This window comes from Sturnira hondurensis, unplaced genomic scaffold, assembly GCF_014824575.4.
Source record: "Sturnira hondurensis isolate 20B ecotype Veracruz unplaced genomic scaffold, ASM1482457v3 Scaffold0008992, whole genome shotgun sequence".
Lineage (NCBI taxonomy): Eukaryota > Metazoa > Chordata > Mammalia > Chiroptera > Phyllostomidae > Sturnira > Sturnira hondurensis.
In genome coordinates, this window is record NW_028081623.1 from 1,487,813 (window position 1) to 1,514,352 (window position 26,540).

The window sequence follows — 26,540 nt, forward strand, 5'->3', positions numbered from 1 at the left end:
CTAAAAATTTAAGCAATTTAACACAATTCAGACGTTGGAGGGAGAATAGAAACGGAATCCTGTGTGCACTTTATCTACTTGGAGGGTAAGAGACTGTCATTCACCCTACTGTATCACTGTCCCTCTTGATTTGTATGGGATATCGTGTATTTTTCCCATCTGCATAATATCTCTTAGTACAATCTCAATTAAATAGACATTAGAACAATAGTAATTAAACTCCAGGTCTTGCTCAGAACTAGTTTTATATATGGATTTTACAAACACTTTTGCTTTTTCACATGATGATGATAAAACCTCTTTTCCTTAAATATCAAATGAAGTTTTGAGTCATTGGTGCCATGATTGTTCTTATAGTTTGACATGGATTAGTAACGTAACAATTAGTTAGTGAAACAATTCTTTTTTCAACATATTGGAAAATATTTTGCCAGGAGAGGTAATCAAAAGCTTTATTTAGTTTTACTCTTATTTGTTTTTATGGGATGTCTGTGGATGTGAAGGAACAAAAGAGACCTTGTTTGAAGTTGGCATATCTGTTATGACAATAACATGCATAAGAAGAAAGCTGTGTAACTATTTTCAGGTACACTTTGTGAATCACAAAGCACTTTGGCTTTAATGGACAATTATGTGTTGGCTGTTTAGCTGGAGATGTTAACAGGCACTTATATAGTTGCCAGTCTTTAAGAGGGAGTGTTTTATGTGGGAAAGTAATACCAAATGTTCTGTGACAATATAGAACTTCCTTAGAATTACAGGATTGGGAAAGCCCCTTAAAGATCCTGGCATCATCCTTATCTAATAAAATAAGTGAATAAAACTGTAGTATAGAGAAAATGAGGAGGGTGGTACTGGTGGTGGTGATTAATATATCAGTTTGTATATGAGCTAAACAGAATTCTAAGTGCTTTAGGTACTATACCTTTTTTCATTGAATCCTCATTAGAGTCCTAAAAGTTTGGAACCACTATTGTCTCCATCTTATAGGGAGATTTTATATACATATATATACACACACACAAATACACACACATTTATATTTATATTTATGCATTCGGGGGTAGGAAAAAGTAGTTTTATTGTGAGTATGTGCAACACAGTTTATTTTTGTATTATTATTTATTAATTATTGTATTGTTTTCCATACAAACAACTGTAAACCCGTATATTCAAGTTATTACTTCATGGCTATATATTATTCCATTTTTCAGATACAGCCATGTGGATGGAATTTATTCTTGACTTTTAGATAGAAAATGAAGACAGGTGGCCTCTGATCCTATGATATTAAATAAGCCCTTTTCAGGACAACTGTTATCAATGTAATTCTTAGGCTCAGAGTGGCTCACCTCACCAAGCTAGTATGTGGCAGAGACTGGGTTTTGTAGCAGGTCTGTCACACGATGGGATGCTTTCTGTACACCGTCTGTTAGAGTAATGACTTCATATTCCCGTTTTTGTTTTTTTTTTGCTGGTGCCTCCCAGTAGGGATTAAATTACCTAATAAGAGAGTAAGGATTTTGTGACCTATGAATTGGAAAATTGTAGCAGACTTAAGTGGTTATATCTTCTTAATTGCCTGTGTCCTGCTATCTCTGACTGCTAAGGGCTCACTCAGAGTTAACTGTGCTCTGTGGGACGGGTGTTAGGGAGGCAAAGCTGGACAAACCTTCAGTAACTCATTGTGGCCTAGGAAGGACTAGACTCTACTTCAGAGTTGTAGCGTGACTTTGAAATGGCAGAGTCCCAAAAGCAGCCTCCACACTTGGTCTTTATTCTTGGCCCTGATTAACTGTAGGATCAGAAGAGTCTATTAAAAGAACAGGACAAGTTTTGGTGGTTATTCAAAAGATAAATCCAGCTTAAGTGGCTAAGTTAATATTAAGGTGTGTTTTGTCCTAGGCTCTAAAAAATTAACAATACCACCAAAAACTCTCATTAATCTTGTGTTTACTCGAAGATGGTCAGCCCTCCCTTTATCCCTGCCAGTATGGAGGCTGTACTGTGGTTCCCCCTATTATTTCCCAGACTAGTGATGATGTTTCTGCTACTGTTGTTTGCCGTTTCATCTTTTGACAGATTGAATGAGAAGAAAAAGTTTAAAGTTACATAGACCTTGACATACGTTCACAATGCAGAATAGAATATAACTTATGTAGTTTGATATATACCCATTAAAACTTTAAAGAATTTGGTCATATTACAAATTCTCATTTATTTTTTATATTCAGGTATGGATATAAGAAATCCACTTTCAGAACTATTAAATCTATAGAAGAATTCAGGATAGAACTTGTTATGCATATTCTAACTATTCCATGCTTTACCAGAAATGATTACCCTTATGAAGATTAAAACTAAGTAGATACATTATTGCATGAAGAATAGTACAAGTTAGAATACAAAAGGTAATGACATTTTCAGTTAAATTCAAGTCTCATTGAGAATCGTGCTGTGCTAGATACTTGTGCTAGAAACTGAGTATTGAAAAAAATGATAATAAGATTTAATCCCAGTCCTCAAAGAGATTAATAGAATAGATAATTTTGTGGAGGGAACTGTGTCAGCTGTTGCATAATAAACCACTTTAAGAATCAGTGTATATCAGGGCGATTTTTATTATAAACTGCAAAAAAGTCTCATCATCTGTAATTGCTCAGCAGTTTGTGGACTCCAGGTCTTGGCTGCACTCAGCCACGTGTCTGTGACCACCTTGGGATCACATAGACACCTCTGTTCATCTTGCAGGTTTGCTTATCTGTAGGTTGATCTAGGGTGGCCTCAACCAGGACACCAGAGCTCTTCTGCTTACATTTTCTCCTCCTCTATCAGGCTAGCATTCTTTACTTTTGGGTGGTGGGGTTTCCAAGAGAATGGGGGAAGGTGTGCAAGGCCTCCTGAGCCTTAGGCTCAGAAATGGTGCATTGTCACTTCTGCTCAGTCTGTTTCCCTCATTACATCATCAGGCCATTCAGATTTAGGAGGCATAGAAACAAATCTCACCTTCTAATGGAAAGGCCTGCTAAGTCACATTGCAAAGGGATGTGTCAGTACAAGGAGGGAGGTAACTGGGGTGGATTTGCAATCAGTGTACCTACCACAGGGTAGTTTTGTAGGCAGTTTTGTAGAAGGGACAAAGCTATATAAGGTCTTATATATAATGACTACAGTAATAGCATAGAAAACTATAAGCTATTTGAATTGAAGAAGCATACATTTTAGAACTGATAATGGTGGAAAATTAGGCTGAATTGAAGGAAGGAGGAACAGGCTGGAGAGGCTCATGCTCCAGTCCTGAAAGCTTGGGTGTTATTCTTTGGATAGAGGGACCATATAAGGCTTTATAGCAAACAGGAATGCCTGTGTAAACGTCATTACTTTTTTCCTACAGGTTGCTCTGGCAACAGAGTAAATTCAAGGTGAGAAAAACAGTGATGGGAGATCAGATGCTATTGCACAATTCTGGAGTCTGGGGATGGTTGTGAAGCCCAGACTAAAGCACTGGAAAATATTCATTGAGGTGTGGTAAACCTGTCCTTGTTAATCATTCATTCAAACAAACACTATTGAGCCTGGCACTATGTTAGGTATTTGAGAAGTGTCAGTATTTCCCTTTTATGTCATAGAGGCTTCTTGGAGCTTTGGAGCTATTACACAACTTAAACTTTACTCATAAATCCCCCTGTTAGGCCTGCAGGAAAATAGAGAGGAATAGCAGTCCTGGCTTACATAGTGAACAGATCATAGCTAGTGATATGGTGATTTAAAATGTGTCTGGTTTTAGCTGTTTGTTTTTTCTTTTTTTCCCAATTTTTTTATTTAATTATTTTTCAAGTACAGTTTTCTGTCTATTACTCCCAACCCATCCCACCCCTGTGCTCCCCCCTTTCTCCCATTTCCACCTTTCTCAGTTGTTGTCCATGTATCCTTTATATATGTTCCTCTAAAGCCCTCCCCTATTTCCCCTGAAATTCCCTCCCCTCTCCCCCCGGTCACTGTCAGCCTGTTCTCTATTTCAGTGTCTTTGTTTTTTCTAATATACTTAATTACCAAAGCTTTAATGATAGTAAAAGTTCCATTTTAGCATATTCAGATTTTTGCTTGATTCAGCAGTATTATGAGAGGGGAAGGGTTTGCAGGAACAAGGATAAAGGACACATGGACGGTAACAAGGGGGGAGTGGAAATGGGAGGGAGGTGGGGAGGGCTAGGCTGGGGGAAAAGGCAGAAAACTGTACTTAAACAACAATTAAAAAATATAAATAAAAAATTTAAAAATTAAATATGAGGAAAGGGTATATTTCTATATATAAAAAATGAACTTTTAATGCATATGTCAAATATGTGGGAGTAGTGACTAGCTTATGAGAGAAATTTAGGAGAGAATACATTAATATTTATGAGGATTTACTAATTTGCAAACAAATATAAAAGTTTAAACAAAGATTTAGGTTTACCTTAAAAAATCTTTTTTTGTCCCTAGCTGGTATAGCTCAGTGGATTGAGCTCAGGCCTGCGAACCATATGATCGTGGTTCGAGTCCCAGTCAGGGCACATGCCTGGGTTGCAGGCCAGTTCCCAGCAGGGGACACACGATACATTGTGTGTCCTTGGCAGAGGCAACCATGCATTGGTATTTCTCCCCCTCTCTCCTTCCCTTCCCCTCTAGAGATAAATAAATAGAAGCTTTAAAAAAATCTTTTTTTGAATTTAAGATTTTTATTGTGTTTTTTTCCATTGCCATTTAGTGTCCTTATACCTTCCCCACTTCCCCACAGTCACCACACTATTGTCCATGTCCATGAGTCCTTTTTCCTTTTTGCTTGGTACCTCTGCCCCCTAAACTGCCCCCTTGATAATTGTCTTCCTGCTCTCTATCTGAGTCTGTCTCTCTTTTGCTGTTAGTTCAGTTTGTTCATTAGATTCCACATATGAGTGAAATCATGTGGTATTTGTCTTTCTCTGATTAGCTTGTTTCATTTAGCATATTGTTCCTCAGGTCTATCCATGTTGTCGCAGAGGGTAAAACTTTTTCTTTTTTATGGTCAACTACTATTCTGTTGCATAAATGACCTATAATTGTTTTATCCACTTATCTATTGATGGACACTGGGCTGCTTCCATACCTCGGTGATTATAAATAATGCTGCAATGAACATAGGGGTGCTTCTGTTCTTTTGAAGTAGTGTTTTGAATTTTTTTTATAAATCCCCAGAAGTGAGATCACTGGACCAAAAGTCAGATCCATTTTTAATTTTTGAGATATCTCTGTACTGCTTTCCAAAGTGGTTCCATCAATCTGTGTTCCCACCAGCAGTGAAGTAGGGTTCCCCTTTCTCTGTATCCTTGCCAGCACTTATTGTTTGTTGATTTATTCATGATAACCATTCTGATCGGTGTGAGGTGATGTCTCATTTTGTTCTTAAATATTAGACCCAAAGCCATAAAAATCCTAGAAGAAAGCATAGGCACTAAAATCTTGGACCTTGCTTATAGCAATATTTTATCTGATATATCTCCTAAGGCAAAGGGAACAAAAGAAAAAATAAGCAAATGGGACCACATCAAACCAAAAGTTTTTGCAAAGCAAAGGAAGCCGTCAATAAAATAAAAAGACAACCCACGAAATGGGAGAACATATTCACCAATACATCTGATAAGAGGTTAATATCCATAATTTATAAAGAACTTACAAAGCTCAACATCAAAAAAACAACCCAGCTAAAGAATGAGCAAAGCCTGAACAGACACTTCTCCAAACAGGACATACAGATGGCTAATAGACATATGAAAAGATGCACAATGTCACTAATCATCAGAGAAATGCAAATTAAAAATCCTTAAAAATAAAGATATGGCTTTCTGAAAATACCACTTGCTATTTGCTCTTCTCAGTAAACTACTTAGAGTAAGTGTTCTGTTCCTGCCAAATCCCATTATGATGCATTTAATTACTTGCAGAAAAACTGTATAGTTGTTTTAAAGCAAATTCAGTATGTTTTGTGGATTCCTTGAAATCTCTAATAATATCATAGCCCTGGATATTGTGACTTGTAGAATAATTTATTGAAGCCTCTTCAGTATTCCCTGCATCTTAGAGATGCTATCTGGCCAATGCTATGTGAATGTATTTGACTATTTTTCTTAGAAGAGTAGAGATTTCTGAAAGTTTGAACATTATTAACAGAGGTTGATGAACAGCAGAGGGATAGAGATCAGCTGATTTTTTCTTAGTCCTAACTTAATGAAAATTATAACCCTTTTGAAATTTTAATTGGAACCTAGATGCTAGGATACATGCATACACCTAGTTTTTGCATAATGCCTTTCTCCTGCCCAGATGATGACCTTTTACAGAACAGGGCCATGTTGGGTCCCTTGTAAATAAAGGTTATGGCTCATATCATTACCACATATACAATGGATATTACATTTTTGTTGTGGTTAGAGATTACTTAAGTATCATTCCTTTGGGTAAACCTCAGCAATTTAGAACCTATAGCTGCCATTTTTTCCCCTTGGTGGAGAGTACCTCCATCCATGGTCTCAGTCAGGGAAGAGATTCTCCACACCAGGATGCATCATGATTAACTGATCCAATCAAGATGAGTCTACTCTGATTGAAGGCTCTATTGGGCATGCACTTGTGAAGCACTGCTAGCCAGGGAGACATTGAAGGTCTGGGAGGTTTCTGGGGGAGGAAAATTCCCTTGCTTTTATAGAGAGAGATGGGAGAAGAAAAATCTTAGTGCTTCTGAATGTGGTCTGCCATTCTGCCTCTTGATACCTGGAGCAACAGTAGCCACATGGGGGATCATGAAGTGAGCCCACGTAAAGAGAAAATCAACATACAGATTTCCTTGCTACCCAAAAGCAGAGTGGTCTTATGAAACCTATCATAAGCTAAAATAGTGGAAAACAAAGAAGCAATGGCCATTAATTTATATGGAAAAATTTTGAGTGTCTCAGACCAAAACAAAAACCCCTACTAAATCAAAACTTAATTACTTCCAGGTTTACACTAAACATAATACCCTTAGGGATTCTCTTATATTTTTCTGATACCTTAGGACACATCTTGCTAATGGATGCACAAAATAACTCAACAAAAAACACGGATACTCACAGGCACATTCAAATTTATGGCAAGGTGATGCAGAGATGCTGAGTGTGGTTCCCAGGGAAGGGGCCTGGTGGTGCCACTCTTGCTGCTTGGGGTGAGCACTGCCTCTATAATGACTGGCTGCAAAACAAATGCTGACTGTCATTTTCCAGTTTTAACCTTTTTCATAAAGGTGAACGTCCTCTTTGGATTTCCTTTGGTGAGTGAAAACAGGTAGATCTTTGGTAAAAGCAAACTTTCAAAAAGTCTGGGATACCTGTACGGAGGCCAGAGTTCAAATGGAAGAAGCAGGGACTTTTGAACCACTGCATCAATCAATTCCAGTAGCATGTTTCAGTCTTTAGCCTCCCTGCAAAGTTCAGCAGAATGAAAGTCTCTCTAATACTTGGCTGTTAAAAAGAAAGAAATTCTACGTATTGAATAGTGTTGTTAAAGAACAGATCAGAGTAGTGTCTGTCATCCAGCGCCCTTCTCTTTTCCGTTTAAACATCCAGGGTCCAGGAGAGAGGACTCAGATCTGGTCCAAAAAACGTTTTTGTAATCAGGCTTCATGAACTAATAAGTGGCTTGTGCAGGTCGTTATTGTTTTTATTCCAAGAAAAAGAGGAAATGAAGGTGGTTTGAGGGCATCATCCTTCATGGATGCATCGTCAGTTATAAAAGATTACTCCATGATGAAAGCTCAGACCTGACTGCCTCTCAGGGATAAGTGAGGTTTAGGACTGTTCCATTGGAGCAAGGTTCCTTAGTCTTTAACATTTTGGGCCAGATAATTATTTATTGCATAGGGCTGTCATGTGCGTTTTAGGATATTTAGTAACATCCCTGGCCTCTACCCACAAGATGCCAATAGTACTTTCCCATTGTGACAATCAAGAATGTCTCCAGAAATAACCAGATATTCCTTGGGAGGCAAAATTGCAACCCTCCTAACCACTGCCACCTTGTGAATCATTGTGTTAGAGGTAAGGATTGTTTCTTATAGGTATATTTGCCCTAAGACTCAGGGAGGAGAGAAGGTAAGTCCTATCTACCATTGTCTTAAATACTTCATCTTATAGAGAGAAAAATACAATGAATTAGTAAATTCTTCCAATTGGTCTTTTCAACCATCTCTAGATTGGTTGAAAGAATCTCTAGAATTTGAGATATATTAGAGATCTAAAGAATTTGAAGTATATATTAGAGATCTAAAGAATTTGAGGTATATTAGAAATCTAAAGAATCTCTAGATTTGAGGTATACTTTGAGCCCAAATATAGTGAATATTTCAACTCTTCACCCTTAAAAATTAGCAGACTAAAAAAGTAAAGTTAGAATTACATAATTTTAAAAAATATTTTATTTATTTATTTTTTTAGAGAAGAGAAGGAAGGGTGAAAGAGAGAGAGGGAAACATCAATGTGTGGTTGCCTCTTGTGCACCTCCTACGGGGGACCTGGCCTTCAACCCAGGCATGTACCATAGACTGGGAACTGAATCCACGACCCTTTGGCTCGCAGGCTGGCACTCAACCACTGAGCCACATCAGCCAGGGAAGAATTACATTGTTTTTAAAATCCCATCCAGAAATGTTAAATAATCAAATGTTAAATTTAACAAACAGCCTCTAATATTATTATGAGAGAAATTTGATTCTTCTTACCAATGCAGTAAAGAATTACAGATCAGCAAACCTCTTAGTGTGCAAAGTTTATTAGTGCTAAGTTCTAATAAACTTGATGATGTCTGGAAGAGAACAGGCCTAGCTAAGGTGTAAGTGAAAGACAAAAGTTTGGGTGGCAAGAGGCATGTGTAGCAAGAAGCACTGGGTCTTTTGTTCTGAGGACTTATATAGTTGGCAGGATGGGAGTGAGGGAGTTACACATTGATTGGTGAATAAAGGTGGTGCCAGCTTCCCCTAGGGGGATGTGACTACCCAAACATTAGGTAGGTATATGTGGGGGTTCTTTTCCAGGTAGTGGAAATAGTACATAGAATTTCAAGGACTCTCCTCCTTCCATTTAGGTCTTAGGATGTTTAGGACACCTGGTAATCTTAGTAAGATTATTACAGAAATTTACTGAAGCCCAGTCTCAAGGAGTCTCCCCTCCTGTACTATTATAATTTTGCTTGTCTTGTTCAGAATGCCTGAAAATCTTATTGGACCAGGATCAGGACTGCTGGGTCAGTGGGGGAGACATGTCTTCCTTGGCTTCTAGCCTCCTGTGATAAGTTCTTTGTTAGATTGTAATGGCAAGGGCTCTGCCTTTATAATCCCCTCTAACCACTCATTCCTAGCTGCTATCTAACAATGTGATGATGTAAACTGTCCTCTTAGTGTGGCTTCATTTTGTCTGTGTTCATAGAATAAGCCAGAAATTCACACTTTGTTTGAACCAGGGAAAACTCTACATGGAAAGATAGTTCAGATGTGAACAGAATAATGCCTCAATAAAACTGTACGAATGGGGTGAGTTGATTAGTTCCAATTTTATTTTTTAAAAGCAAGTATTAACTAAAATATTGTGGGTGAGTAAGTACTATAACTGATTTTGTCAAAATGATGAAATTCTCTCAACATGCCTCTAATTGAAATGTTGGTGTCCATTCGTATACCAGGAAACAGGGTCTGTTTTCTCTCTTTGTATCCTCAGGGCTTCCCCACCTGCAGGGCTTTATAGCACACCTGGTGCAGAGGGTGCATTCTATAGAGTAAATAATAAATGTTTGAGTGTGGCCAATTTATTGACTCCCTAAAAGAGACATCCAGGGAAAATTTAAATAAAAACAAACATTAAAACATCTTTAAAGTAGTAAAGATACTATAGTTCGCAACATTAAAGTAATGTGGTGAATTGTGGTCATCCTTTCTTCTGCCCACTACTTCCCTTCCATTTAGCACATCTGTTTTCATTTTTTGATCATTTTTTAAATTTTTCAGTTCCAGTTGACATACAATGTTACTAGTTCAGGTGCATTCCTCAGTAATTAGACATTATATAACTTACAAAGTGATCATCCCAATAAATCTTATGCCCATCTGACACTATACAATAGTTAGTGTCACACCTAATAGTTATTAGGTTACTATTGATGGTATTTCCTATACTGCACTTTACATCCCCATGACTGTGCTGTAACTACCTGTTTGTACTTTTAAATCCCTTTACCTTTTTCACTCATCCTCCCAACCCCCCTTGCATCTGGCAACCATCAAAATGTTCTCTGTATCTATGAGTCTGTTTCTGTTCTGCTTGTTCATTGAGTTTGATTTTTTTTATCCTCACCCAAGGGTATTTTTTTCATTGCTTTTAGAGAGAGAGAAAAAGAGGGAGAGAGGAAGAGGAGAGACAGACAGACATCAGTGTGAGAGAGAAATATTGATCAGCTGCCCTCTTATACTCACCCCAACAGGGGACCAAACCCATTACCCACATATGTGGCCTGACTAGGAATCAAACCAGAGACCTTTTAGTCTGTGGAAAGATGCTCCAACAAACTGAGCCACACTGGCCAGGACATTTATTTTGATTTATAGATTTAATTATTGATAAATATTTATTTATTGCCATTTTATTATTTATATTTTAATCTTTTTTCTCTTAAAGAAAACCCTTTAACATTTCTTTTTTTTTTAATTTTTCACGTTCTTTTTTAAAAAAGATTTTATTTATCTTTAGAGGAGAAGGGAAGGAGAGGGGAAGAGAAATATCAATGTATGATTGCATCTCGTGCATCCCCTGCCGGGAACTGGCCTGCCAGGAACTGGCCTGCTGGGACCTGGTGTGCAACCCACGCATGTGCCCTGACTGGGAATTGAACTGTGGTTGTTTGGTTCAAAGGCCTGCTCTCAATCCACTGAGCTACACCAGCTAGGGACTTTTAACATTTCATATAATACTGTTTTGGTGGTGCTATGCTCCTTTAGCTTTTTTTTTGTCTGGGAAGCTCTTTATCTGTCCTTTAATTGTAAATGGTAGCTTTGCTTGGTAGAGTAATTATTGTAGGTTCTTGTTTTTCATTATGTGGAATATTTCTTGTCACTTCTTTCTGACCTGAAGTGTTTCTGTTGAGAAATCAGCTGACAGTCTTATGGGAGCTCCCTTGTCGCTAACTAACAACTTTTCTCTTGCTGCTTTTAAGATTTTCTTTGTCTTTCACATTTTGCATATTAATTATGGTATGTCTTGGTGTGGGCCTCTTCAGGTTCATCTTGTTTGGGGAGTCACTGTGCTTCCTGGACTAATGTGTCTGTTTCCTTCACCAGGTTAGGGAAGTTTTCTGTTATTATTTTTAAATAGATTTCCAATTTCTTGCTCTCTTTCTTCTGGCACCACCATGGTGCAAATGTTGGTGTACTTGAAGTTGTCCCGGAGCTTCTTACACTATCTTCACATTTGTTTTTTTTTTTTCTTTTTGCTGTTTTGATTGAGTGATTTTGCTTTCTTATATTCCAAATTGCTGATTTGATTCTCAGCATCATCTCCTCTATTTTTGATTCCCTGGAAAAGTATTCTTCATTTTAGTTAGTGTATCTTTCAATTCTGACCGGTTCTTTTTATGGTTCCTATGTCCTTTTGCATGCTGTTGAAATTCTCGCCAAGTTCCGTGAGCATCCTTGTAACCATTGTTTTGAACTCTGTATCTGGTAGGTTGCATACCTACCTCCATTTCGTTTAGTTCTTTTTCTGACAGTTTCTCCTGTTGTTTCACTTGGAACCCTTTTCTTTGTCTCTGCACTTAGGCTCCTTCTTTATGTTTATCTCTATATATTAGGCAGAGCTGCCGTGTCTCCTGGATTTGGTAGAGTAGCCTTGTATGGTAGGTGTCCTATATGGAGCAGTGTCACAACCTCCCCAGTCACCTGAGTAGGGCACTCCACATGTACCCCTGTGTGGGCTGCATGCACTGTCCTGTTGTAATTGAACCTGGATTGCTATTGATGTCACTGTAAGAGATTGACCGCAGGCTAGTTGGCTGTGAGAGCCAGCTGTGACTGCAGTGGAGGAGTAGTTTTGCAGGAACCAACCCTATAGAGCAGGACTTGCTTCAGTGGGACTTTGGTGCTCACCAAATATACCCCTTAATTGTATTATTTATGGAGATGGTTGGGGTTGTTAATCTGGCATGCTCTGAAGGTGTCCACCAGGTGTACTGGCTCTGGGGTCTCCTGGGAGGTGCAGTCAGCCACCATCTATGTCCCACCTGGAGCCACCTGGCAGAAGCTACAGAGTGATCTGCAGATGGCTGCTCCTTTTGCTGGGCTTGGAGGTGCCCAGGAAAGGCCAAGCTGTGACCCTAAGCAGGCTACTGCTAGTGCCAGGTCTGGGCCAATGGCAAGAGGTAGGGGGTAGTTATGCAGAAGCCAGATACTGCCTGCTTGAGAAGTTTTATGAAAGTCCAAAGCAGGCAAGAGAGACCAGTTGTATGGAAAAGCCACTGGAAATGGCTTGGATGGACCCACAAGTTGGGTGAAGCTTGGGCTCAGGGAATCACTGGGGTGGGGCAAACAGTGTGAGCCAGGTTAATAGAGACTCAGGTATGGTGCCCTGTTGTCAGCTCTGTGGAGTGAGGAGGTGGGGCAGAAAAGGAAGAATGGCATCTGTAGCACTTTTGTCTGGCAGAAAGCTGCCCCACCCCCAATTCTCTCCCAAACAACAGTTCCTCCTCATAATGTCCCTGGTCCCTTTCAAGCTGCTGCCTCAGCACTGGAGCTCAGAGGGAGTGAGTCTGTGCATGGCCCCTTAGATAGAACTGCTTGGGACTGTAGAAGCTCTCCATCTCATTCAGCCACAATCCCTGCTAGTTTTTACAATCAGAAATTATGAGGACTTGTCTTTTTTGCTCTAGAATCCTGGGTTGGGGTATTGCGTGTGGGCTGTGACCCCTCGCTGCTCAGGGAGTCCTCCATAGCCAAGATATCTATCCCTCCTGATTTTAAACCATTACACGTGGTGTGAGACCAGCCAGTTCTGCATCTCTGCCCCTCCTACCAGAATCCATGTGGCTTCTTTAAATCCCTAGTTGTAGTCCTTCCATTCAGCTAGATGTCAGGCTGTTCTAAATACTGGTTGTTTTGTAGTTTGGTTGTAATTTTCATGTCTCTACCTCTACTGTTCCACAAGTTTGAGCCACTGTTTTCTTCTGCCTAAGCTCATCTCACCACTTCATTCTCCTCCTTCTCTAACCCATTTTCCATATAAGGCAGTCAAAGTACACTTATTAAAAAGCGAACATTTTGAGACATTTAAATGTCACTTTCCCAGCTTGGAACCCTTCAGTCTTCCTTTTGTCCTTAGTGCATAATCCCAAATCCTGACTAATGTTTGTGACCCTGAACACTGATTGCAATTTGCCTTTCTTCCCTCATCACCCTCAGCTCTCTCCTCTCACTTTGCCAGTCATGTTTATTCACATTCTTTAACTTGCCGTTCTTTTTCCCATGTTAGGGTCCTGAAACTGCTGTTTCCTTTGCCTGCAATCTTCCTATCTCATTCTTTGCTTGGACAATTCTGATTTATCTTTCAAGTCTCAGCCTAAGTGTCACGTTCTTAGCGATGCCCTGGACCTCTAAGCAGAGTTCAGCTCCCCATTACATCTATTCTTTCTCTTCATACTCTGCTCTGAGTTTTCCTTTCAGAGGCCTTATAACAACCTGCAATTATACATTTGTGTGTGTAGTTGTTTAAAATCTGCCCTTACTGGATAATGTGCTCTACAAAGTAGGCTTATGTCTATTTTCTTCTTTGATATAGGAGCCACATTGGTATTTGTCTAGCACATTGTATAATCTCAGGAGCTGTTTTAGTAAATAAAGTTGAATTCGCTTTGCAAGATGACAATACATCAGGCTAACAATGTAAGTTTATATTACATTGTCCTCATGTTGAGTCATTAGGCCTGGGTAAGCATTTAATATTGGGGTAGAGTAGGAATGATTTGTTCCTGTTTCCCATAAATGGCATTTTAGGTAGCATTCCATATATGAAAACTGATAACTGGCCAGGTACATACACTAATACATGATTTCTACTTCCCCAGACAGATAAAAAAAACAATGAATATAAAAGTGGTTAGGCAGCTTTTCTTTCTTTTCTTTTTTTTGAATCTAATTTTTAAAATATATTTGATTGATTATGGTATTACAGATACGCCATTTCCCCCTTTATTCTCCTCCACCCTGCACACCCCCTCCCACTTGCATTCCCCCCCTTTTAGTTCATGTCCATGGGTCTCACATATAAGTTTTTTGTCTTCTCCATTTCATATACTGTTCTTAACCTCCCCCTGTCTATTTTCTGCCTACCAATTATGCTACTTATTCTCTGTATCTTTTCCCCTTCTTGCCTCCTCCCACTCCCCCGCTGATAACCCTCCACGTGATCTCCATTTCTTTGATTCTCTTTTTGTTCTAGTTGTTTGCTTAGTTTGGTTTTGTTTTAGGTTATATTGTCAATAACTGTGAGTTTGTTGTCATTTTACTATTCAAATTTTTTATCTTCTTTTTCTTAGATGAATCCCTTTAACATTTCATATAATAAGGGCTTGGTGGTGATGAACTCCTTTAACTGTACCTTATCTGAGATGCACTTTATCTGCCCTTCCATTCTAAATGAAAGCTTTGCTGGATAAAGCAATCTTGGATGTAGGTCCTTGCACTTCATGACTTTGAATACTTCTTTCCAGCTGCTTCTTGCCTGCAAGGTTTCTTTTGAGAAATCAGCTGACCGTCTTATGGGAACTCCTTTGTAAGTAACTGTCTCCTTTTCTCTTTCGGCCAGTAGGATTCTCTCCTTATCTTTACTCTTGGCTAATGTAATTATGATGTGCCTTAGTGTGTTCCTCCTTGGGTCCAACTTCTTTGGGACTCTCTGAGCTTCCTGGACTTCCTGGAAGTCTATTTCATTTGCAAGATTGGGGAAGTTCCCCTTCATTATTGGTTCAAATAAGTTTTCCATTTCTTGCTCTTTGTCTTCTCCTTCTGGCACCCCTATGATTCAGATGTTGGAAAGTTTAAAGTAGTCCTAAGGGGTTCCTAAGCCTCTCTTCATTTTTTTGAATTCTTGTTTCTTCATTATTTTCTGATTGACTGTTTCTTTCTTCCTTCTGGTCCACACCATTGATATGAGTTATGGTTTCCTTCCCTTTACTGTTGGTTTCCTGTACATTTTTCTTTATTTTACTTAGCATAGCCTTCATTTTTTCCTCTAATTTGCAATCATAGTCCACCATTTCTGTGAGCATCCTGATGACCAGTGTTTTGAACTGTGCATCTGATAGATTGGCTATCTCTTTGTTGCTTAGTTGCATTTTTTCTGGAGCTTTGATTTGTTCTTTCATTTGGGCCTTTTTTGTTGTTGTTGTTACGTAGTAAGGGGCAGAGCCTTAGGTGTTCACCAGGTTGGGGCAACCTATCTCGCTGCATTGTGATGCTGTATTGCTGTATGGAGGGGAGGTGTCCAAGAAGGAACAATGGAGCTCACTCCTCTCTCTGCTGGTTTTCATCCATTTCTCCTGCTACCCACAATCAAACTGGGCGCTTCTGGTGCTGATTCCTGGGTTTGTGGGCTTGTGTAAGTTTTAGGAACCTGTGGGTCTCTCCAGTGAACTCTCCTCTGAAGCTGGGAGTTTCTTCCACTGCTGCTTCAATCCCCACAGGTGTTTTCAGTGAGAGGCTTTGTGGGTTTATTTCCCTGTGCTAGAACCCTGGGTTGTGTGGTCTGTTTCACTCCTCAGTTGTTCCTCCCAGTTTATCTGCACACAAATGTGGGACTGCTCTGTCTGGCAGCTGTCACCTCGCTGGGTCCACCAGCTGCTGCCTTGTTTTGAGTCCCCTCTACCTGGCTGCCTGTCTCCTCCCCTCCTACCAGACTGTTTGAATGTTTCTTCTTTAACTGCTTTGTTGTCATACTTCCCTACAGTTCAATTTTTTGGTCAGTCTGGTTGTTTTTTGTTTCTAAATTTGTGGTTGTCCTTTTGGTTGTGCAAGGAGGCACAGTGTGTCTACCTATGCTTCCGTCTTGGCTGAAAGTCCCATGTGGTTCAAATCTAATTTGTTTTTTATTTTTTAAATTATTTTATTGTTGTTCAATTACAGTTGTCCGCATTTACCCCACCACCACTTCCCCCCACCCCAGCCAACCATACCTCCCTCCCCTGCTTCCACCCCCCAACCTTGGTTTTGTCCATATGTCTTTTATAATTGTTCCTGAAAACTCTTCCCCCCATTATCCCCTCCTACCTCCCCTTTGGGTTACTGTCAGATTGTTCTTAATTTCAGTGTCTCTGGTTATCTTTTGTTGAGGAGGGTCCAATTAAAGGTGAGATCATGTGGTATTTGACACTCACTGCTTGACTTATTTCACTTAGCATAATGCTCTCCAGTTCCATCCATGCTATTGCAAAGGGTGGGAGTTCCTTCTTTCTTTTCTGTTGTGTGGTATTCTGTTGTCTAAATGTACCATGGTTTTTTTATCCAGTCATTTACTGATGGGCAGTTAGGCAGCTTTTTAATTTATATCCAACTAGGAGAGAAACTCAAGACTTTAACCAAAATTCTTATCTATTTATTTCTTACTTTAGAGTTTATTCAAATGGTTATATACTATGAGTCATTGCTGTGGGGAGCGCTCCACCCACAGGGTCCCCCCAGCCACCATGGATGAGAATAAGTCTACCAAGACATGATCTGCATGGGGAGCAAAGGTGGCTGATCTCTCAAAGGGAAAGGGGCAAGAGCCTTTTTCTCAGTGGGCTTTATTGGGTTTGTTTTACACAGCAATACAAGTAAAGCTCATTAATCATTATCAAGCAGTAAGGTTCAAACAATAGATAACATACAAAGAACTCTGAGAGCCTGTTCTAAGTTAGTGTTAGATAGAACACTATCCTTACAGCTATCCCACCAGATAGCTAAGGAGCCATAAAACTTTGAGGAACAAACTCACTTCCTGCTTGGACCCTCATCATTTAATTGAGAGCATTCTAAACAAAGCAGTTTCACAATACTTTACATATTCTTTGTAGGTCTGATTGCCCTAGGGAACCTGCCATTTCTAGCACAGGGTGACACCCACCAACCAGCATTGTTTCAGGCTTAAGTCAGGCAGGGGAAGTAAGGCAGCCAAGAGCTTAGGAGACTTCTCGAAGACAGAATGAGGACTCAGGCTATGTCAAAGTGGAGGGGTGAGGGTCCATCACCCCCTTTTGCTATAGCTGCTCAAGTCCTTCCCTGGGGGCATCCCCATGATCATGCCTGTCTTAGGTCGTTCCCCCCTTGGGGAATCTTACTGGTCGTTGGCTAACCAATCAAGCATTGGGGGCCAAGCAGGGTTAAAAAAAAAAAAAAAAGGAGAAGTGGTGCCCCTGCCAGGGAGATGAGCTTTGTCTCCTTAGTGGCTTATGGTCTGAAAGTCACTCACTCAGCTTCAGCCATGGGGGTTGGTTATAAATTCTGAAACCAGGCAGGGCAGTTCCCAACACATCGCTTAGTAGCTTTTTGGCCAATAGGATTTCAGTATGCATTGCACTAATATAAACTCTTGGATTGGCTTAACTACCTCTGATGTCACAATTTACCCATTAGGAAGTCATAATTTTTTTGAAATTACATTGTACTAACAACAGCTCTTTTTTCATTATAAGAAAAGTAATCTACCCAAAATAAAAATACTGGAAGGAGCAAGATGTCTTTGATCCATTCAGGGCTTTTCCATTAATATGCTTTAATTATCAACCATTAACAATTGAAGGTAGCTTCATTATTTTCTTTTATAATTGATGGTTTGTTTTTCATTTTTGTCAGTGAATAGACAAATGGAGGTATGAGGCTACTTACTATTACTCCTTCAATTCGTAGTTCTATTTCATCTCGACTGTTGAGGCTTAGCATCTTTCTACTGCTTACCATCCCTGACTCAAAAGCTGTTTGGACAGCCCACCTGAATATAACATTTCAGGTGGGAAACCGCATTGTATCAGAATTAGGAGAGAATGGAGTGTTCGGGAATCATTCTCCTCTGGAAAGGGTGTCTGGTGCTGTGGTACTTCCTGAAGGATGGAATCAGAATGCTTGTAATCCTATGACCAATTTCAGCAGGCCTGAACAGGCAGATTCTTGGTTGGCCCTCATTGAACGGGGAGGCTGTACTTTTACACGTAAAATCAACGTGGCAGCAGAGAAGGGAGCAAATGGTGTGATCATCTATAACTATCCAGGTACGGGCAACAAAGTATTCCCCATGTCTCACCAGGGAACAGGAAATACAGTTGCAGTGATGATAGGCAACTTGAAAGGCATGGAACTTTTGCACTTGATTCAAAAAGGAGTCTATGTGACAATCATCATTGAAGTGGGGAGAATGCATATGCCATGGCTGAGCTATTACCTCATGTCTCTGCTTACCTTCCTGGCTCCTACAGTTGCCTACCTTTTCTTGTACTGTACCTGGAGACCTAGAGTGCCCAATGCTTCCACAAGAAGGCGGAGACAGATAAAGGCATATGTGAAGAAAGCAATTGCTCAGCTTCAACTGCGAGTGCTCAAAGAAGGGGATAAGGAACTAGATCCAAACGAACACAGTTGTGTTGTTTGCTTTGACGTATACAAACCCCAAGACGTAGTGCGTATTTTAACTTGCAAACATATTTTCCATAAGGTGTGCATTGACCCTTGGATTTTAGCCCGTAGGACATGCCCCATATGCAAGTGTGACATTCTGAAAACTTAAGAAACCTTGAGAATTTTCTGAAGATGTAACTGAGTCTTTTCAAAGATTAAAATTAGGTAAATTCTGTTAGTGCTGTATGTAGAGAGAAAATTTAACTCCAGCTTCTCTACCCAAGTACTAAACAGGGTGAAATTCATGTTTTTAAAATAAAATTCCATATCATACCAAATTGAACTTGTTTTAACTTGTTTTTCTAATAAATTTTAATTTTTATACATTTTGCTCTAATCCGAATAAGGACATTAGTATATGTTAAAAACAAATTAGTCTTTATCTTCAAATTACAATGTTTGTGAGATTGATGCTATAGAGAATTAGTCATATTTTAAAGATTTTCATATTTTTATACTTTGTTACCATATTTTGTTTTATTACCTCATATTACCATGAGGTAATATTTTGTTTAATATTTGATATCTAATAGTATCTCTGCTCAATAAACTTTATTATAGGATTAGATCTTTATTATAGGGTTTAATTCTCCATCATTAATTAATTTTGTTAACCAAAGAATCTGGTTTCCAAAGTTAGTGACTGGGTAGGTAATAGTTTTAAATGCTTATTTAGATAATAACATTTTTATTATGTAACTAATAATATTTTAAATTATTATAGTTCTCATTTATGGCAGCATTGCAAAAAATCACCTTTGTTTCCCAGAGTTTTTAAAATACTAGCATAGTGAATAAGCGATGGTTATCAGATTTCCCCTTTAGAAATAAACTATTAAATGCTTCTCAAAATGGTGGTGAGTGCCTCTCTTTGACAGTGCAGAGCAGAAACTTTCAGTTGCCTTTCCAAATTGTATCTTTTGCTTTACTTTGCCCCTTCTTTTTAACTGTGTGAATAAATACCTGTGTAACTGTGAGAGGTTGAATGATTTTGGTTATGTTGTTTTGATGAAATCTCTCTTTATGGACAATATACTAAACCATTAATGTCCAACTCAGTATTTTGTGAGTCCACACGCTATGTATTATACTGTCTTTTAAAAGAGTAGTTGTATAGAAATACAATCAGATTATTGATCTTTGATAAAAATCGTTGATCATTATTAGTTGAAGGCTTCAAGACAATATTCTTTTTATGCTACTTTTTTGCTGGGTCCATAGAGCCCTTGTCTCCTTCCTCTTTCTTGCCTCAGGTCATCATTTTGTTGATTCACTTTTCATAATAAGTATTACCATCCATTGTCCTGGTGAGACCCAAATGAAAAATGTCTCTTAGCATTGTGTGCATAGAGGTCAGAGACATTTAAGTTTAAGGTCAAAGCCCTTCAGTGGTTTCCTAGCTGATGAATAAGAACCACTAAGATGTACCTCCAAGAAAGTGTATCGCAGCACCAGTGACTGCTCCTGTTTGTTAGTTCACAAGTCACTCTTAAGCTTTGAGGTTATACTGTGCCATTGACATAAGTGTAGGTAAAATATAGGCAGAACTGACAGAGTGTTGTGTGAGGTCTTTCTCCATGGACGTTTATTGATTTTAGATAATATTTTATTTAAAAGCATCTGTGAAATAGTCACTGCTCTTTGTGGCTAATTTTAAGTGGGGACCTTGAAGCTTTTCTTTCAAAATCAGTACATTTTTGTTTACAATGAGTTGTACTAATCTAATACTGCTATATTTAGTCTTTCCTCATAACCTATATCCTTCCTCATCTTCCCTCAAAATATTGTTAGGTTAGTAACATGTTAGGGTCCGCAGAAAAATAATAGTAATGTTGGTCTTTATTGCTGTTGTTTTTATGTATGATCAGTGTAACGGTGAGGAAGTGAGGCTGAAGTAATTTAACAGGATATTCTACTTTTATTTATTTCTTTTTTATTGATTTTAGAGAGAGGAGATGGGAGGGAGAAACAGGGACAGAATCATTGATGTGAGAAACATCAATTTGAGAAACATTCCCTCCTCTTCCCTCTGGGTTACAGGTTGGGTCCCAAACTGGGACCCAACCTGTAACCCACGCATGTGCGTTGACTGAGAATTGAACCCATCACCTTTTGGTTTGTGGGATGATGCCCAACCAACTGAGCTGCACAGGCTAGGGTTAGGATACACTATTTTTAAAAATCAAATCCAAATGAAACCAGCAAACTTCTAAGCAAACTTTTGTTAAGTAAATTTAGTACAGTGGTTTACATGATAAATAAAAAATTTGCATTGTGACTAAACGTGAATTAAAAATGGTTTTACAGAGTTTATCCTTTTTACCTTGTATTTGGCCAAGGTGCCAATTCTAAATAATTTTGTTAAAACTGGTAATTTTGTTGAAAATATGTCTTCTGAAGAAAAAATGTAGTTAATAGCTTTTTGCATATGCATATCTTTTGGGGTTTTAAAATGCAGGTGTTGTATGAGTTTTACATTTAATTTTTAGTTTAATGTGGCACCTGATAACATTATATGTTATTCAGAGGAGGATTCCATCTTATAACAACACAGAAATCACCCGTAACAACATTTGAAACTTTTAAGCCAGTGCATTCTACAGGATGCCCTAAGCTCTCATCTAATTGGCTGTGTTGCCTTTTATGTCATAATCATATCACCCAACAGTAAGCATATCTAGAGTTGCCATAGTGAGACCAGGATTTTTTTCCTCCAATGTAAAGTTTTTCTCTCTCTGCCTCTAATAAAACATCTGAAACTTCATGCAACGTCTTTTAAGAATTTTTCACAAAACCATGCTGGAAAACAGTGGAACTTGTTTTCACCCAGGAGACTTTTTAATTTTGTTATTTTAAATTGATTGTCAACAGATGTGGAAGCCACATCTTCTCATTGGATTGGTCCTTTGGTTGCTAGGCAGAGAGAGATGAATCTACTCCAGGTTGGCACTCAGAGAAACAATGCTGCATCTTCCTGGCTTGTGAAATTAAGTGTTCTTTGGCTTCTTAGTCAGAGCTGTTGCAAAGCCAGCACTGTTTGGACTGCGTACATGAACATATCATTTCATATTGGGAATCGCATGCTGTCAGAGTTAGGGGAAACTGGAGTATTTGGAAGAAGCTCCACTTTGAAGAGAGTGACAGGAGTCGTTGTGCCACCCGATGGAAAACCACAAAATGCCTGTAATCCCAATACCAGTTTCAGCAGATCGAAGAACTCAGAGACATGGCTTGCACTTATTGAACGGGGAGGTTGTTCCTTCACACAGAAGATTAAGGTGGCTGTTGAGAAGGGAGCCAGTGGAGTGATCATCTATAACTTTCCAGGAACTGGCAATCAGGTTTTTCCTATGTCTCATCAGACATTTGAAGACATCGTCGTAGTGATGATTGGTAACGTAAAAGGCATGGAGATTTTGCATTTAATTCGGAAGGGAGTTCATGTTACAGTCATAGTTGAAGTGGGGAGAAAACACATCATCTGGATGAATCACTATTTTGTCTCTTTTGTGATTGTCACAACTGCTACTTTAGCATACTTCATCTTTTATCATGTTCGAAGATTTTGGGTAGCAAGGATTCAGAGCAGGAGATGGCTGCGGTTAGAGACAGATCTCAAGATAGCATTTAGCCAGCTCCAACTTCGGGTACTGAAAGAAGGGGATGAGGAAGTAAGTCCAGATGGAGATAGTTGTGTAATTTGCTTTGAACTCTACAAGCCTGATGACACAATTCGTATTCTGACTTGTAAACATTTTTTCCACAAGAATTGCATTGACCCCTGGATTCTAGCCCATGGAACATGCCCCGTGTGCAAATGTGACGTTCTTAATGCTTTGGGGATTCAAGTGGATATTGAAGATGGAACACAATCATTGCAAGTTCTGATGTCAAATGAATGGCCTGGTATTTTATCACCCAGTGAAGATGGGACAAATAATGAACTTCCTCCAGCAAGACAGCCAGATAAAGTGACCCACGTGGGAGAGGTGGAGGAGCACACTACTTCTCAGCATGACAGCCGGCTTAACTCCTTAGGTGCTCATCCTTCACCTTGATAGCGTGTGATCTTTGAGGAAGTGGATTAAACCTCTTTGTCAAATCAGGTTCTGATACTGACAAGGAGTTTGTTTGAAGTGTGGTTTTTGTGTCCTTTTTTGTTACTTTGGTAATTTTCTCCATTCTTTCTCAAGCCCTAAAGACAGAAAAAATGAAAAAAGGCCTAGCAGGATTTTTTGTTTGCTTTTTGTTTTTTGTCTTTGCTAAATGTAAATCTTTGTTGATGTATGTAACTCCTGTGACTATGTATGTTTATTTCTATGTATACATGCATGTTAAAACCAAGGACAAACATTTTTTCCTAGATGATTTTTGTACATACATTGGGCTCTATTTTAGTATTATAAATTACTAAATATATTTGCAAGCTCCTTAGAATCCAAAAACTATCAATTAAGTTTAAAAAACAAATTTTGTGCTAGGAAGAGTAAAATGTACCTTTTGATATTTATAATGCAATATAGTAATTTTGACATTCATTGTGCTATTTTTTCATTCTTGGCACGAAAATCTTACCCTTGATAAAGAGTTCTGTTTAAGCAATTAGTACATTTTATGTGATCTGCATATGCATAGTGATAGCAATTTTAAATACTAGCACTCTTTAAGTGAACAGCAAATATTTTAATGCCCAGTATTTCTTATCATAGTTGTTCATATTCATAATGTGACAAAGGCTTAAATGATTAAGAATTTCTATGATATTTAGTCATGGTATATTTGCTTTCTGTATGTTTGGTACTAGCTAATTTATTTATTTATTTATTTAGCCATTAAATAAAATACTTAAGCCCTGGCCTGTGGCTCAGTTGGTCAGAGCATTATTCCGTATACCAAAAGGTTGCATGTTTGATTTCTAATCAAGGCATATACATAGGTTATGGGTTCGATCCCTGGTCGGGTTGCATAGAGGAGGCAACCAATTGATGTTTCTTTCTCACATAGATGTTTTTCTCTCTCTCTAAAATCAATAAACATATCCTTGGGTGAGGATTAAAAAAATAAAAATAAAATACTTACAAATATTACAATATAGAAACTATGACATTATTGTTATGACATTTGGGATTCTGTTTTGTTCACTGTATTACCAGGAATATGATGCAGAGCTGGGCATTCTATGTTTGAGTGAATGAATAATGATAAAGATCTCTTTCATAATATAACTATTATGTGTTAATCTGGAAAAACTGGGTTGTATCACAATCTTACAAATTAATGGTAACCAAATCCTGAAAATTTTCATTCTAAATCACTTAAAGTAGAAAATTACAATTATTAGCCTAGAATTCAGTATTATAATTTAGCATGCATGATTTTAATGAGGAGCTTTGACCTCTCCAGGGCTAGCAGTAATACACAAATTCTTGTGAACCCTAGTGAGAAAGGTCTATTAAGAGGAGTTTTGTGAGTTACTCAGCATTAACAATACTGAAATTCAGAGATGGGCAGAAGGAGTAGTTGTTTCTCAGAGAAATACTAAGGAAGACTGTTTAAGAGAGGGAAGGAGACTTATCTAAGGTCAGGGAGAACAGGACACAGCCAAAAGTGTACAAATGACCAGGTGGAGGTTATGCCTTCCTTGGTACACACATACTCTTTTGTACCCAACCCTAGAGAGCTTTTGACTTGATCACAGGAGCTACTCTTTGACAGAACTGCATAGCACCAATACTGGAGGATTTAGCAGGAACACTCTCTTGAGTGTCTGTGAGTTTACTCTGGGAGAGTCAAGTCATTTTCTGAGGGGCGAGAGATCACATGGAAGAAACAGGAGCCTGTGAGATCCACTCCTCAGAATCAGCTCCTGAGCAGGAGAAGCTGTTGGCATCTCTGGGGCTAGCAGCTCATTGGGCATAGCTAGAATGACTTCCCCTGGTTATCTGAACGGATTATTGGAATCACGAAAATGAACGCATCTGGTAGTTCTGGCAGTCCCCAACCAAACCCGAGGATCAGTACAACTCTGTGTACTCTCAGCCCATTCGTGTGGGGTACGTGTTCCAAGGTAGACTTAGCCCTTGAAGAATTTGTCACTCTTCAAACTAACACTGCCATTGCAATCTCCATTATTTCTCTGCACCCTCAGTGGTTTCTTTTTTCCTTTCTTTCCCTTTTTTCCTTTACCTTGTTCATCACTTTCAACCATAAATCTGTCTTACCCTTGTGTAAGAAATTAGCATGCACACATTTTTATAACTAGTTGTCTCTTGCTAACATGGACACTTCACATTTAATGCACTGTGCTTGTTGTCCTGATTCAGGAACTTTGAATGTTCTTTAAAGGGTACTTAGAATCTGTGTGTTAGGTGGGGAAGGAAAGATCCAGTGAGTGAATTGGGAACTCTCATTGCCGAGTGTCCACCATGTAACAGGCAGCGGACTAAGTACTTTCCATAGCTATTTTTATGTCAGAACAAAAATAGCAGTTTAAATCTTCAGAATGCTGAAAACAGATCAATAAGCCACTTTCACTCTGAGTTTAATAACTGGAAATAGCGCCAATATGTCAAATTTTAGGTACTGTTCATTGTAGTAGTTTTTACCTAGCCTGTGGGCTACACTGTTTTCTCTCAGTGAGGCAAATATATTTTACCATAGTGATATGGGATAATTCACTTTATAAGTGAATTATTTTGCCCCTAATACCAGAGTCATATGCATTTCCCTTGCTGGGGAAATATACAAATATACAAAGTATATCCTTTGTATATACTTTTTTTTATTCTCAGGTAATAAGATTGATTCCCCATGCCCACCTCTGCTAGGTAGGGTGGCGATGTTCCTTATAAAAATTAAACTTTATCTATTCTCTATTACTGGGATAAATTAGGTTTAACATTTAGTGAAGTAAAAATGATTCTAAAGCACTCACCACTCATTGAGTGTTTTAGGTGAATTATTCTATGCAGTTACTCATATTATGAGAAGAATTAACTACTCTGATAGTGTACCTGCTCTTGCTGTAGAATCATTATAATGCATGTGCCCTGTAGAGAGACGTAGATCCGCCATGACATTTTCAGTAGGTGAGTGCTTCAGAGAATTTAGTGAGTGAGAGGTCTGGCATTTCTGATACTATTTAAGCTCCGTGTACAGTTACAGTGTTTTCTTCCTGTACAGACTCACTGGTTTGTGAAGCAGCACATAGGAATCGAGCCCGGGGAAAGGATCAGAGTTATGGGAAGCACTGAAGTAAAATGAAGAAGGCTTTACATGCTGACGCTGTGAAAGTCGTTTTAGTGGTGACTCCATGAGCTTGCTTTATGAACACCGGTTTTTGTATTAGGATTTGTTTGGTTTTGCATTTTCTGTATATTTTAAGCAGTTAGTGCTTAGTAATAAAAATAGGATTATGTATTATTACAGCTTCTGGCACAGAACTATCTTAAAATGCAAACCTTGTTTTTTCTAAACCACAAGAATGTTTTTGGGAGAGGAAGAGGGTCATGTACTCCATAGATACCTCCCTTTTTCACCGCTACAACAGTTTGTCACACCTGTCTCCACGACCGTGCTGTTGTCTTTGTCAGACCTCCCAAGTACTGTGTTCTTTTTGATTTCAGCCACTGACATGAATTTCACTCCTCACAGTGAATGACCAGAGTAGCCCTGATTTCAAAACTTGTCTGCACCTGTAACATTCATCTCTGATCAGCAACACACCATTGTTGTCACATATCAGGTTTTGTCATTTTTTAAAACTTCCCAGCTTACAGCATCTTTTTCAGAATTGCTTTTCTGAATGCACTTC

The 26,540-nt window shown here is 38.7% G+C and overlaps 3 protein-coding genes across 12 annotated transcripts in view; all 3 read left to right on the plus strand.

Moving 5' to 3' along the window:
* Positions 1-26,540, plus strand: part of CADPS2 (calcium dependent secretion activator 2) — a 618,469-nt gene that overhangs the window by 187,407 nt on the left and 404,522 nt on the right. The window lies entirely within an intron of this gene.
* RNF148 (ring finger protein 148) lies at positions 17,931-18,988 on the plus strand. The gene has a single exon (XM_037056506.1). It carries the CDS (start codon positions 17,931-17,933, stop codon positions 18,834-18,836), a length of 906 nt encoding a protein of 301 aa, XP_036912401.1. The 3' UTR covers positions 18,837-18,988.
* Positions 21,649-22,905, plus strand: RNF133 (ring finger protein 133). Its single transcript, XM_037056507.1, has one exon. The coding sequence runs from the start codon at positions 21,655-21,657 to the stop codon at positions 22,783-22,785; it is 1,131 nt and encodes a 376-aa protein (XP_036912402.1). The 5' UTR covers positions 21,649-21,654; the 3' UTR covers positions 22,786-22,905.